At 35.7% G+C, this 15,770-nt stretch overlaps 1 protein-coding gene across 1 annotated transcript in view; it reads left to right on the top strand.

The window, feature by feature from the left end:
- Nucleotides 1-3,502: 3,502 nt before the first annotated feature.
- Nucleotides 3,503-15,770, top strand: part of LOC119188838 (apyrase-like) — a gene marked incomplete at its 3' end in the record, with an annotated part of 30,914 nt that continues 18,646 nt past the window's right edge. The window contains exon 1 of the mRNA XM_037436878.1: nucleotides 3,503-3,727. Within this exon, the coding sequence (XP_037292775.1) occupies nucleotides 3,624-3,727 (104 nt within the window). The remainder of the gene's footprint in view (nucleotides 3,728-15,770) is intronic.

Genomic DNA, 15,770 nt, shown 5'->3' with positions numbered 1-15,770 from the left:
TAATAATAGAACGAATGGAAAAACGTTTCCAATACCTTTGTGTGATAATGAATCATTGATTTTACCATTCTTTCGTAACTTTACGTGATCTATGAAATATTTGTAAAAGGAATTAAATATTAGGATTTTCGTATCCATCGAGATAGCGATCACCGTACACCTAACACAAAGCCATTATGGCTGTGAGTCGTATTAATGTATGCAACTCGCTCTTAAGTGCAATATCAGCTGAGATACTGTCAAATAAAGGCATCTTAAGATAGTTCTTATAAAACCCTTTTAATGTCAGGTCAAATTAAATTTTTCGTTATAATACGTGACGGACTTTGACAGCTGAGTTTTGTTCATGTAACACCAACTCAGCTGAGTGCAAGCACTTGAATGACAGCTTAAGTTTGGTTTATTTAATAGTTCAATGCATTAAATGTCTGCTTGAGATGTTATTCAAAAGTGTGTTCTCAGTAAAATTAAACTACTTTTCGGATTTTATCGCGATTTTTTGTTTTGGTTTGTAAAATGTAGGTAGATATTGTAACTTTGACTTAACGGATGAATAACACCTCAGTCCCCGTGACCATGAAGGCTGCAAAGTCTTCGAAACGTCGGGAGGTAATTAAAATATAAAAAATCCGCGATAAAATCCGAAAAGTAGTTTAATTTTAATGTCTAACATTCGTGTAAACATAAGAAATCATTGTGTTCTCAGTGTCTTGCGTGCTGGGATTAGTTTTGTATCGAACTTCGAACATGTATTGACTGGTAATAATCATCTTTGCCAATCGATATTCGATTATGTGTTTCTATTTAATTCCAATCGTTAACCTTCATACAAAACGGAAAAATTGTGGGAATGATTATACCCTATCGATAAGTCTATCGATATGTAATTCTCATGCATAACGTTAGCATTAACGATTGTAGAAAACGACCACGACCCCTGGACGCCACGCTTAACATCTGGTGTAGAAGGGTCAGATTGCCGATATCGTATGAAAAGGGTAAGAAACATCTGTTAAAATATGTATGTAGGAATAGTTACTTTAAAAGATTTCTCTGTTTATGTTGCTGGCTGGTTAGACTAAATTAATTAAAATTAAAACAAATTCAAGTGCGCTTCGGACATATCGACGGGTCCCAAGAACAAAATCCCATGGAAAAATCAGACGAAATTGAGTTAATTACAGATATGTATTTAACAACCCGAAGGTGTAATAATTTTTTAAATCACATTAAATGTTCAATTCATTTTCCGTGGAACAAAACCGTATCGACATGTAGTGCAAACACGTAATTTTTAAACGTATCACACATTTTTGATAACAATCAATTAATACTCCAAATTAAATTATGAGAAGTTCGGTATTTTTATATATTCAAATTCATGTGTGTGTGTCTTTTTGCGTGCGATGTATTTGAGAATAGCAGGTAAGTCTTCATGTTAACCAAAAACGTTCAGATCCAAACAAGTTTTTGGCTATTTCGTTTTTGAGATCCTCTCATTTCTCGCTGATTATTTACATGTCTTTAAAAACCTTTAAGTGTTATCAAAACGACCCCTACAAAATTCGTGATATAGCATAATATATAAAATTATCTATAACAATACACGTTTAATTTACCTGAAATTGTTGATTTCTAATTGTTATATGGATTCGTAAAGACCTACAGACGTTAGTGAACGTTTGTATTGATTCCTCGTTAGGTAAAATTGTTTTATTTGGAAAATTTGCACATCTAATTTGATACAGCAAGCTGTGGAACGATTTCTGGGTTCATATACCAGGTCGGACAACGCTTGGTTCTACCACAATTCTTCTAGGACTCGATCTTTAAATAAGTTGACGTCAACAACGCAGTCAGTAGGAAAAAGTCTTCTTTATGGAGTATTTTTTTATGGCAAAGTGATAGCTACGCCATATTGTTAGCGTAGTAGGGTCCAGATAGTGTCGGCTGACGAGAACTAATTAACCCTTGCCAGTCCACAATTATGCCGGATTGTTTAAAACCCGATTTTTTTATGCAACCACACGGTACCTGATGGTAAGTGAAGTGGGGACAATAGAATGTTGACTGATGAGAGATGATTACCCTCGACAGTCTTCACAATTATGCCGGCCTGTTGGAACCGGAGATACTCAGGCCGATCCTGGAACGCGACACTTATATAGGCCACTATTGCGGGCTTAACTGTTTTTACGGCGGTCGCTATTCGCTATGATGTACCACCAGCTATTTGAAGCATTTAAATTAATGTGAGGTCATTGAGGAAGGGATAAATGCTTCACTCGATCATGCTAGTTTTAAAGTCCAAGATAAATGGAGCAATTACGTATATGTATTATCTACGTCACGTGTTTGTGTTTAGAACAATTGCCTTCAAGAGTTGCACTTAAGTTATTATTTCGCCCACTGCGCTGGGAGTCGTGACTGATTTATACAATAGTTCGAAGTATGTTCACTTGATTTGTGCTAAAGCACGTCCTTTGTTGATTGTCATTTAAATCAGGAGCAAAGTGACTGCGTGGATAATAAAAAACAGTTATTAAGATTGGATTGGATTTGCTCGTAGGATTATATTCGCCCGGATAGCGACTACAGTACACGAGGTGCTAAAACCCGCCATAGTGGCCCACGTAAGTGTCGCGGTCTGCGATCAGTCTGTATATATCCAACAGGCCGGCATAATTGTTTCGACTGCCGATGTAATCATCTCTCGTCAGTCGACATTCTATAGGACCCAACTCCACTTACCATCAGGTGAAGTGGAATCACTTTGCTGTAAACATATAAAAAAAATGCCATAAAATACTGTACTTATTTATAACTTGGAACTTAAGAGGTTACTTGATGTGACAGCTTGCAAACCTGCTAGGCATCAGAAATAGATCGTAGTAGTATAATAATAATATCAGTCCTGTATTATATACTTGCCCACTGCTGAGCACGGACCTCCTCTACTACTGAGAGGGATTAGGCCTTAGTCCACCACGCTGGCCTAGTGCGGGTTGGTAGACTTCACACACCTTCGAAATTCCTCGATCGTAGTAGTACCTGCCAGAAAGTCGACAGCATATCTTACCTACCCAGCCGGTCTCTCGCATACGAGATATCTAATGATAACTCCATAAGGATCTACACCATTGAAAAGTATTTTTTGACGTTGAAAATATTTATTATTGTTACCTATGCTATTATATATAGCTGAAGACTTTATTTTGTTTAAACGCGCTTATCTCACGAACTACTAATTCGAAATGAAAAAACCTTTTTGTGGCGAAAAAGCTAGTATTATATAAAGAAATAAGAAATCACCAACACCGCCTTTAGGCTCCACAGCATATTTATATTTTTCCTCTTTATTTTAAATTTGCAAAAACAGTTAAAAATTAAAATTAAAATCAATATTAAAACATAACCAATTGTGTAATTATTACTACGAGTATCGTTACCTTTCAACATACAAAACACGTGATCTATCAATAACCAGTCTTATTATTAAAGCGTCAGAGTTCCTTATACCACGTTATCAGTTGCACTGCGGTTTATTTAAGGTCTAACCATTCCATGGTTAGTGTGATTTTAACGTTTGTGTGGTGCTGACCAGTGTAAAATGCTTTAAAAATATGTATTTATTTTATGTTTTATTTTTCTGCTTTGTTAGTGGTGGTGTTATTAAAAATGATCTGTTTCCGTTACATATAGTGCATTATAATGATTTTCATGCTAGGTGAGTTTAAGTGTTATTTATTTAAAATATATAAAAACGAATCCCTATTTCCCTTGGTCACGCCATCACGCGTGAACGGCTGGACAGATTTCACAAATTTTTTTCTGTGGTGTTTGTTAGTGTCAGGAGAAGGTTCTTATGATAGAAAAAATCAAAAAAATGCGCGGAAAATTAGAATATTTAAGAAGACTTCACGAAAATATTAATTTTATGTAACTGTCAATTGTTTAAAATAAGTGTCAGCGATTGACAGAATACGCGCTGTAAATTCATAGTTAAGACGGGTCAACTAGTTTATAATATTTGTTTTATTTCATTTTTATTTATTCGATTTATTTTAAACAAACATGAAACTTATTGGTAACTATATTGAAAACATTTAATTAATATTTGGCTTGTATTAAATTAATTGTATTTTGTGAAAATTCAGAATTTATCTGTTTTCATTTAAGTATATAATTAAGCATGAGAAATTATAAAATAATATTAATTGTTATAAAATATACGGAACATTTTAATAATAAATTAATAACTGCTTTCATATTAAAATTACTAAGACTTATTTACTTGTAACTTCTATTTCTTCCTCCTAGTTTGTTATATTTTGAACTGATACGATTATTGAATGATTTAATTGTCGCATAATTATTTCACGAACAGCATTTTCCTTGCCGAAAATTGCTTCTTTTAAAGACTATCAATTTTAAAAAAGAAACGTTATTCCAATAAATCACGTGGAAACAACATGACAATAGGTATTATTACTAACTTATTATTGCGTCTGATATTTTTGATAAGCCCAGTTTTATTCTAAAGAGTAGCATTCGGCAGTCAGTCGGTATACAACCAATACAATTCGCTCTCTTAATAAAATAATGACGTATTCCAAAATTGTTAATTTGTGGGAATCGTCAAAGAAACTCATTTGAGTTTGCGACACCTTTTTTTAAGTTGCTATAAAATTGAACTTCTTGGGCTTCGAGTCGCCCTTGCAGAGTAAGTGTGAAAAATAAACAAGGTTTTCCGTCGAAAAGGTACTTATATTTTAATAGTGTTAACACGTTAGACAACCGTATTAGACTAGCACACATTGCTTAGTTACAGTACATTGTTATATTATTCCAAATACAACAATTCAAAAAGATACACACTATTACGCGGCCAGTTTACATTACATTATAAAAAAGGCTTTGTATTTGTCTATGCAAACCTCAACAGAACTTATTAAAGATAGGTCAACAATGAAACCTGTAGCATGAAATATAGGAAGAAAAAGTAAATGTCGCCAATATAAATTAGGTCTTAGACGATTCCCACTAATTTTGGAATAGGTCATTATTTTATGTCATAAATATACATGTTTTAGGGCACTTTTTGTAGCAACGGGGTCGTATTGTTCTTTAATGAAGGGAGACAAAAATAATGTTGTATTATAGGAATAACGACAACCGTTTTTTTAAATCTCTGAACATTGCATTCACCAAATTAAATCAATAATATATAATTTAGATTCTATCATCGATATACATATATGTACTACGTACTAGATTTGGCGTTCCGAACATTCACTGTGTTCAAATGAATTGAACTGTAATTGAAACTGATTTTAGTATGGTGTCAATATTGATGCTTGTGGCTGTGTATGGAGTGGCGCTCATAATAAAACACGCTAGTCTAAGTGCAAACTTGGATGTGAATAAATAATATTAGTGAAATAAGTAAAATTATTTGTTGTACAGTTGATTAATGGGTTATAACAGTGACGTTTTGGTTGCCATTTTAGTTCAGTTTTTGAACACATAATTCATATGGACGTTCGTATCTATAGGATATACGTCAATGGCGAGCTGCAAATATTGTGTAACACAGATGTATCGGTTGATAATTCAACATTCATAGTTCTTGGTTTAAAATAGGACAACGTCTGTCGTGTCAGCTAACAGGCCGGCATAATTGTGTCGACTGGACATATCGGACCCCACTCCATTTACCATCAGGTGCAGTAGGGTAACTTTTTCCCTGCCTTTAAAAAAAAGGTTCTTGCGCATTATATTGCTGCATTGAATAACCTTAGTAAAACTTAAGTTAAGAAGAGTTGAGTTCCAGCAACATCAGGATTTACTTCCATTTAAAGCGCGTTATCAGTGTTTTAAAAACTGTGTGCGTAGGCGCATTACTGCCTATACTAAGTTTGGTAGGCTCCTTTGATATCAGGCAGAGGCCTTGATGATAAATATAAGTAAGTATTTTATAACATAAATTTCCTGTTACACTAAATATTTCAAATCTTCGTACAGTATCTTAGAATATAATAAAAATATCTTTAATGAATTGAAGAAGGTTGAAGAAAGAAAAAAAGAACGTATAACGTGTACATAAATAGAGAAAAAAAAATACAAAGACGTATAACATAATGAACTCCCATTTAAATTCGCTAGACAGACAAGTTCCTTCTGTGTTTTCACCTGGTCTTTGGTCAAGTAGTGTAGTTCTATTTAAGTGACAAAGTAATTAAGATTTTAATGCTGCAAAATCATTTAAAAACTGTTAAAATTGGCTGTAGTTATTTCGCTTACTTAATATAAAACTAGAATAATGTGGCTATTTTCTATTTCATATAACATAATGTACAAAATCAAACATAGGACTAACCTAGTTAGTTGCAGCAACTGTCGTATCATAGCATTTCCAACAATTGATAGCTCGTTGTAGTCATTTTGTGTTATATGTCTGATGCAACATTCTTTGTCTATAAATGTAGTAATAATTACGTATACCGATAAACGCAATAAAAAAAAAGCGGCAATTGCTTAATTGGTTGTGGAACGGACTGCCGAGACGAATGTGCGCAGGTTCTAATCTCAAGGGCACACATCTCTGACTTTTCTAAAAAAAATATGTGTGAATTCTTTGTGAATTATCGCTTGCTTTAACGGTGAAGGAAAACATCGTGAGAAATTTTGCATACCTGAGATGTTCGCTATAAGAAATTTGAAGGTGCGTGAAGTCTGCCAATCCACACGTTTCTGCCACTGCCAATCCAAGTTTTCTCGCGATGTTTTCCTTCATAGTTAAAGCAAGCGATAATTCGCAAAGAATACGCACATAATTTTATAAAAGTTAGATGTACCCTTGGGATTTGACCTGCGGACATTCGTCTCGGCAGTCTGTACCACACCCAAGGCTATCGCCTCTACGCTAACTCTTGGTGCACAAACAGCTTAGTTGGAGTACAGGAAAACACAGACAAAATACGACGTAGTTTTCCTCATAGCAAGGCATAAATTAAATCGGGGAAGTATTTCGGCAGGGTCATGGCCCGAGCCTACCTATTAAAGAGTCAGTTAATCATCAGATGAACAAACAAGAGTGACATAAAGTCACATTTACAATTGACCTATCTAAGGTCTAATTGATACATTGTGACGTTGAACATTTAAAATTCATATCTAGGGTTGCCGACATTTTATTAGGCTTTTATTTATGATAATGAATTGATGGAATGGACGTTTAATAGACGGAAAGTTCTATTTTTAAAATCAATGAAACGAGCCACTACCTTATGACGATAATACTTTATATGATGATAGTAAAATTTAAAAAAAAGGAAGCTTGTGTCAGTTTTCCTTATTTAAAATATTTCATACTTCGTAGATTTAAATGACTCCTTGATTAATTTGAACTTTCAGTGATTTTATTACCAGAATACACACATACGCTCACTCATGCTTTTAATGACTGCAGGGGTAGGCAGAGGCACAACTTATGCACCCACTTTCCGCCGTACATAATCCGTCCCATGATATGATAGGCGACGAACACCACCACATCGGGCACAAATTCGAGACTCCGGGCTGACACTGAATAGAAAAACACAATATCACTGCTCGACTTGGGAGTCGAACCTAAGACCTCAGCACTGCAGTCGTACCGTAATACATCACCGAGGCTGTCATCGTAATTACGAGAATAATTTATAATAATATGTATGTCCGAGTGAAAACTATTTACTTGATTATTTTACTACATGACCGGTAAAGTATCACCGGTCTATATTTATTTTCCAGACAGTTATTCAATTATTGAAACACTTCTTTACTTCACTAACAATTTACTGCATAGTAATAGTAGCGGAATACACAATGTGCTCGGTTCGAGCGTCCAAACAAGTCTCGTACAAAAACTGCTACAAGATTGAGCTCTCGTCGTTCGGCCGGTCCTTATATTGACAGCAGTCGACCTACCTCCTCTTCTAATACTGCCTCGATGTAATGATAGATGGCGCCACTGTCGCTTCGGAAATTCACCAATTCAACGAATAACCAGGTGCTGCGGCGACATGTACAACTCACACAAATTAAACGCTTAAGAAAGTGAAATCCTATGGCACGCACTTTCACTCCCAGTTATCAGACATGCCACTTGCGCAATTTACTATCTAAGTAGTGAAGTTTTACTGCTTTGGTACCGTAATAGGGTATTTGGCCATGTTTCATTCTGAGCACTTTGTATATGAAAATGTGTCGGCTCGTAGACTGCATCCTTAATGGTGTCGAAGCGAACTGAGGTTTAGGTCGTCCGAAAAGAGAAAGTTATAATATCTGCCTACATTATACAATAAAAAAAAATTAACTATTGGCGGTCCGACCTACAGAATGAGTTCAAAGTGTGGTCTTTTAGGTTTGTGATAATAATTTTTCCACTCAGTATTATCTCTGATTTTTTTCCCAGTAAATAACTATACGCTGTCTCGTAAGCATGCACCGTAATCATAGCCGTAAAGCCACGCGAGTTTGAATTCTTTTTTCTAGTCTATAAAATTGAAATTCCTCGCAATTTACTAAGCTTATGCCACGCGTACAACCCTATGAATGTCTAATCATTGCTGCAATTGGACTATTCCAATAGCCTCGCACTAGGGTTGTAATCGCTTGATTTTCGTTTAACATTAATATAGGCCGAGCCTACAACCCTATTGATGACTCATCATTGCTGCAATTTGACTATTCCAATAGCCTCGCACTAGGGTTGATACTCGCTTGATTTTTGTTTAACATTAATATAGGCCGAGCCTACAACCCTATTGATGACTCATCATTGCTGCAATTGGACTATTCCAATAGCCTCGCAATAGGGTTGATACTCGCTTGATTTTTGTTTAACATTAATATAGGCCGGGCCTACAACCCTATTGATGACTCATCATTGCTGCAATTGGACTATTCCAATAGCCTCGCAATAGGGTTGATACTCGCTTGATTTTTGTTTAACATTAAATATGGACTACGATGTATGAAATATACTTAACATGGAAATGTTTTGTGTAGTAATTTTGCCGTGACATTTGGCGTCAAACGGAAATCACATCTACAAGGCGATCGACTTTCGTATTTGGATAAGTAATCACATATCCCGATTATCTTGAGTTGACTACTCATTCGAGTAACAATATAATATACTCATTCATATAATTTGTTTTATAAATTACACACTTTTATTCTCGGAGCTCTGTAAATTAATATGTATATATAAAAAAGAATTCCTATTTCCCTTGTTCACGCCATCACGCGTGAACGGCTGGACCGAATTCACAACTTTTTTTGTTGTGTTTGTTATTGACAGGAGAAGAATCTTATGAAAGAAAAAAATCAAAAAATTGCGCGGAAAATTAGCAAATTTAAGGTTATAGCTTAAGGTCCATTTTCATACATTTTGTTTCACCTTTAATCTGGGTAACTAAACAAGTATTGACAAGTAAAGAATTTAAATTCACGTCTAGTTAGTGATTAGTTCTCGCAGTTGAAAGAAAAACGTAAAAATAATCAATATGCATGGATATTTCGGCCTTCAAAATTTAATATGACGAAATTTTATTAATATTAATATTATGAAAAATGGACCTTAAGCTATAACCTTAAGAAAACTTAACGAACATATTAATTTTATATAACTGTCAATTGTTTGAAGTAACTGTCAGCGATTGACAGAATGCGCGCTGCAAATTCATAGTTAAGACGGGACAACGTCTGTCGGGTCTACTAGTTTCCAATAAAAATGACAGAACGATAGTTTCGATAGATGATATGACTACAACATTAATGTGCGAACTTGATTTAATATTGTTGATATAAAATTATTCTTGTGAGGGTATTTGTGATGCTTTCAGCTATAAAACACTAACGCCCGTATTCAAAGACGTTTTTATCTAAGGACCGAGGAAAGCTGTGATAACAAGTCTGTTTCTCAATATTAGCCAATCACAACGTCCCTATGTCTACGCACTGCGAAGGCTGCCATGTCAACACGGAGAAACAGACTTGTTATCACAGTTTTACTTCGTCTTTACATAAAAAACGTCGATGAAAAAGGGGGTAAGTGTTTGATTCTAACAGCTGGTGATGATGGGCCAGATAGTGTCAAATGACGAAATATGATGTCGCAACAAACAGCACAGTAAACAATAGATCCAATTTGGATAAAATATGAACAGATGTTACTTAGCCATCATGGATTTTACAATACGTATCTGTTTAAACTTAAATGCATTATAATGGTACGTATCAGGCGATGAGGTAGGTATGGCCTTCGTGATTATTTGGGGTAATGTGTTGTTGCAACATACAAAATTGTTAGTTTCCACACTGAGTACATAGAATGCCTCGTTTCTCGTTGCCTACCTCGTTGGCGTAGTTTTATTGCAGTCGCCTAAGACTTTCAGGTCTCGGCTTTGAATCCTGGGTCGGGTAAAGTGATATTGGGGTATTCAGCTCAGTACCATTCCGGAGTTTTGGATTTGTGTCTGATAAAACGATAGGCTTGCCTCTATCACATCACAGGACGGGTCATGGCGAACGGTTGCACTAGATGTATCACTGCCTACTGCTTTAGGGATAAAAGGTGATTGATGTATTAAATTGATGATGATTTATTTGAACCCGTAAAATGTTATACATTATTTAGGTTCCGTCAATATTAACTCTACCACCAGTTCGGAAAGCAGTTCTCACCACAGAATAACGGGCAAGTCTGGTGTTGCTCTTTTCGAAATCAGTTTACATGATACATAAAAATAATACATTTATAAACTACAATACATGATACAGAGAAGAAAAAAAAATACATAATTTGTTGTACAAAAACTAATAATCTGTTTACATTGTTAGATAATTGATTTTTTGGTATGACAAGGCAATCATTCTCCGACTGACTGCAAAAAAATCTCTAATTTTAACAAAAGGTCTCTGTGACACTGCTTTGGTCACCTTTAATGTTAAATCAGATACAGTCGGTTATTAAATTGGGTACAAAGTCCTTCAAATAGTACCACGATGTACAGGGTCATTTTGACATTGCGTTAATAAATGAAATGTCTTCTTCAAAACAAGTTATCAAAAGTCATTCTAACTGTAGACGTAAAAAAGATCAAGTTTTGAACAAAATAAATATAGGTAGTTAAAAAATCACTTTAATTTTACAAAAAGTCTGCAGTCAAAAACATACTCACATTTACCATATGCGCGCTAAACTACAAGATTTATAAAAAACTGAAAAAGAAAACCGTGATTTTTGGCGAAAAAATTTGTAATTCATTCATTATTTTTTAAACAATTTTAGCAGAGATAATGTTGTTTGTGGTTTTATTTTGTAACGCAACGCTCAAATGCTATCTGGCCTCCATTCGCTTTAAGATATCCTCTATCGGGAGAGATTTGGAAGCCGTGACAAATATATTTCCAACTTCTCTTTGTCGTTTTTATTTGGTTCATTCCAATTCGGGTTAAGACTGGTTAGTGCTCTCTAAGACGCGCCGAGCTTTACCAGTCGGTGTTTTTTTTTTTTTTTTTTTTCATTGCTTTGACGAGATCATCTCGCCGTTCGCCTGATGGTAAGTGATACGACCGCCCATAAATAGTAGAAATACCATCCAATAACTTGAATTACACAGTATTGTTTGGCATTCCACTGCGCTCGCCATCCTGAGACATGAGGTGTTAAGTCTTATTATGTCCAGTACACTGGCTACAATATCTTTCAAATCGAGACTCAACAGTGACTACACACTGCTGCTTGGCGGCAGAAATAGCATTGCGGTGGTACCTACCTAGAACATACAATTTGAACTTGCTCACATTCGTCTCGGCAGTCCGTACCACACCCAACTACGCTAACGCCACACATAAACTTTCATATTTATACAAAAAATATCAACAATAGCGACCCGCCCCGGCTTCGTTCCCATTATCACGCCAAATGATCCAATGATGGTAGTCCGATTACTACCAAGATTAATACAATCACTTGCTATGCTTATTTATCTAAAAAAAACATGATAATGCTCCAGTCGCCAGCAGTCCATAGGGAATCTAAATACATAAAGGATCGGTAATCAGGATGCAGTAAACTCTTTTATTTATTGTATTCCCGCAGTACACCTAGGTAGGCGAACTCTCACATAGACCTTTAGTAAAATTCATGCCGCTGCTGATCATAGCTTATAGGTCTTGTAAAAAGACCGTTATATAAAAAAAGGCTGAATTGATAATGCAAAGAGCCATACACCCAAAGTCGCTAAAGATAATTTCCGCAAACATATACAGAAAATAAATTGATACAGAAGGTTATCGCATTGACGTGCAATTTGAACATTCCGATTCACGCAACCTTCAACCTTAAGAATTATGTCGTGTAGATAAGATTTCTAAACCAGTGCATGATAGCGCGGGGTCAAGTTCGTCTTGAGCTTACGTAATCTGAATGTTAATTAGACATATGTAGAGGCTAGATTAGATTGGCTATCTATTATAAATAGCTTTCTTGTTACTTTCGTATAGTGCGATTTCTAGACGCCTAAATGATATTGAATTTTGGGTATCTCGGTGAATTGTGGACGCTTTAGGTCTATAATGCACTCCAGTTTCCTTTTATAGTATAAACCAACTAACGAAGATTTTGCCTATATTTCGTGGTCTCTGCCTGTGCCATCCACAAGCCAAAATGAATCTTGAATGCACTGCTGGCGAAAATGTTAAAGGGAAATGTTTAGGGAAGAACGGATGGTATTTAGTTTTACTATTATACGAAAAGCATCTAGTATTCGTCATTTCACGGTAGTTTCCAATTAAACCAAGGTAATATCTCTTTTGAGCTGATCCATTCGTATTGATAATTAGCTTACTCACTGTTACAAGGTTCTATGTAATATTCTACGTGCAAACTGAAAATGAATTAAATTAAAGTCTGGCCAGATGGCGAGCCGACTTGCGCAAGAGTGCCGGCAGCGACTGGATGCATAAAGCAGACCGGGCTCTGTGCCGTACCTTGGAAGGGTCCTATGCCCAGCAGTGGTCTACAACTGGATCATGATGAGTCCAGATGTGGATTAAAACGGGCTTATGATAATGATGATGAATTAAATTGAATAAAATGCAAAATTCCCAATAATCTTGAAAGATAAATAAAAGAGGAACCATGAATTTATTGTCTTGTATAATTTTTACAGACATGAAATTTAATTTTTGCTACGTTAATAATAATAAATAAAAGATCTTATTACAGTGAGGCAGCGAAATACGTTTACAGCGCAACTCTATACTAAAGAACTTAAAATTCCCCTTCGCTTTAAAGACTTCAATGTCCTTTAAACCAGCGATTTGTAATGAATCAATAAACTGCGCAATTGACTACATGATTATTTCGTTTACGACTGATAAGTGTTTACATTCAATCAGTCAGATGACTGAAATGAGCTAAAGATTGATTGAAGACATCTTTTCGTAATGATGATGATCGGACTCCGGTGAGGGTCGCCGGAGTCCGATGGATGAGGGCGGCCCAGAACCGGTACCTGTGGCGCTCAATGGAGGAGGCCTATGTCCAGCAGTGGACGATTCAAGGGCTGAAATGATGATCTTTTCGTGATTAAAGTACGTCATCTGTGTAAATAGGTAGTTAAAAATTAAATATGCCAAAAATGATACTGGTGGTAGTTACTTCAAATGTAAAAGTCCGCCTGGGTAGTGTACTACCGCAATATCTATTTCTGCCGCCAAGTAGCAGTGTGTAGGTACTGTTGTGTTCGCGTTTGAAGAACATTGTAGCCAGTATAACTACTGGACATAATAAGACTTAACATCTTATATCAGGACGGTGAGCGTAGTGGAATACTAAATAATACTTTGTAATTCAAGGGGTTGGATGGTGTCTCTACTGTTTATGGGCGGTCGTATCGCTTACCATCAGACGAACGGCAAGCATGTCTCGTGATTCAAAATAAACAAAGAATTAAGCAGTTACGAATCAATGACTTACTTAGAAGTCTTTTTCTATAGCGTAAATATAGAAGTAGGTAGATCATAATAAAGAGATCGTCACATTACATATGCCGATCTTGATGGAAGGTAATGGTGTTCAAGGATAGGGTGTGTTTGGACTTTGGCAATCTCACTCGCCATACGAAATGAAACAGCAAGCTACAGTGAAAAGGAACCCGATACAACATAATGTGTAGGTACTAATAGGCATAAACGGTCTGGAAATCGTTCTAATGGTAAGATTCTACATGAAAGGAAGTCGGCAGGAATCTGGTTGTATGGACCTTTTGCCACTGGCAAGCTATCACTACACGTTGATTTCCTACTGGTTTTTCTAGTCAGAGGATTTTATTAGACGGTTTTAGTATCTTTTCTAAGCGGCCTATCATGGAAGACCTTGTAGATCTTGATTCTGTCACTTTGAAATTTCGAAAGTATGAAATTAATACGATTGCCTCAGTGGTTGTATTACGGTACTATGCTGGTCTTAGGTTCGATGCTCGGATCGGGGCAAAGTGATATCGGGTTTTTCAGTATTAGCCCGGAGTCTGGAATTTGGACTCAATATGGTGATAGGATCGCTCCCTCACATATGGGACGAAATACACATGGCGGAATGTGGGTGCAGCAGTTGCACTTCTGCATCCCCTTAGGGAATAAGAGGTGTGAGTACTAGTGTGTTAAATCAAAATAAAAAAAATAATCACTGGCAAAACTCCCAGGATAGAACTTTCACTAGAACCATGTATTTTATACATATTTTTGCGGGATAAGTAGTCTATGTTCTGTAAATTATCATCCAATAACGATCATTGAAATTAACAGTACTTCTTAGCATTTTCAAGTAAAATATATCTAAATATAGACAGAGCAACGTTTCCGGCATTAACCGTGACTTTCATTTATATAGTTTGTTTCGTAATCCATTCTGACTTATAAATAAACTCTAAAGCGTGACATTGGCATTGAAGTAAATTAAAATAAAACTTGCTTTAATCGCAAAAAGATTTCTTGTAAGCGAAAGTTCTGGTAGGTCCTGGTTTATTTCTGCCGTAAAACAGTATTGTGAACATTGACGTATATTCTATAGACACGAACGTCTATATAAACTATTTTTTCAAAATCTGAACTAAAATAGCAACCACAACGTCACTGTTATAACCTATTTATACATTACGTTTATGTTTTGTCGTATCGCCTACCATGAGGCCTAGTGGGCATGCTTGAATTGAATTGTAATACAATCGTTTTTTTATCAAAAGTATTGAGCTGTACATTCCCATTTACATCTGACAGAAATAATATTATTTTATTTAATAGAACCCCCATAAGACATACACCATACATTATTATATTTTTACACAAAATAATTAATTGGTGCAATACATAGAGGCTGATATAAATTGCAAATTATAAGAATGCGCCAGGTGACGTCAGTGTGTCACAAGCATTTCTTGTAATAGAAGCAATTCAGGGATTTTACCGAGCGGCAGATTTGTGTGTGTCAACTCACCTGGAAGAGGAAAATCTTACGAATAGCTACCTACGCTCTATGGTTCGAATGTGGTTGTAGTGTGTTTTAATTCCAAGTTGAGGAAAATTATATTATGTTTCTCTGCTCCATATTAACCGAGATTCCGAAATTCGAGCCCAATATGGCGATAATCTCACCTATTTTATTTAGGACAGAACACACTAGCAAAAACTCGATATGACTTTGGCCGACTTGGGAA

Source organism: Manduca sexta, chromosome 9 (assembly GCF_014839805.1).
Source record: "Manduca sexta isolate Smith_Timp_Sample1 chromosome 9, JHU_Msex_v1.0, whole genome shotgun sequence".
NCBI classification, from domain to species: domain Eukaryota; kingdom Metazoa; phylum Arthropoda; class Insecta; order Lepidoptera; family Sphingidae; genus Manduca; species Manduca sexta.
Note: the sequence above shows the minus strand (reverse complement) of the source record. Positions and strands in the feature narration are given on the sequence as shown.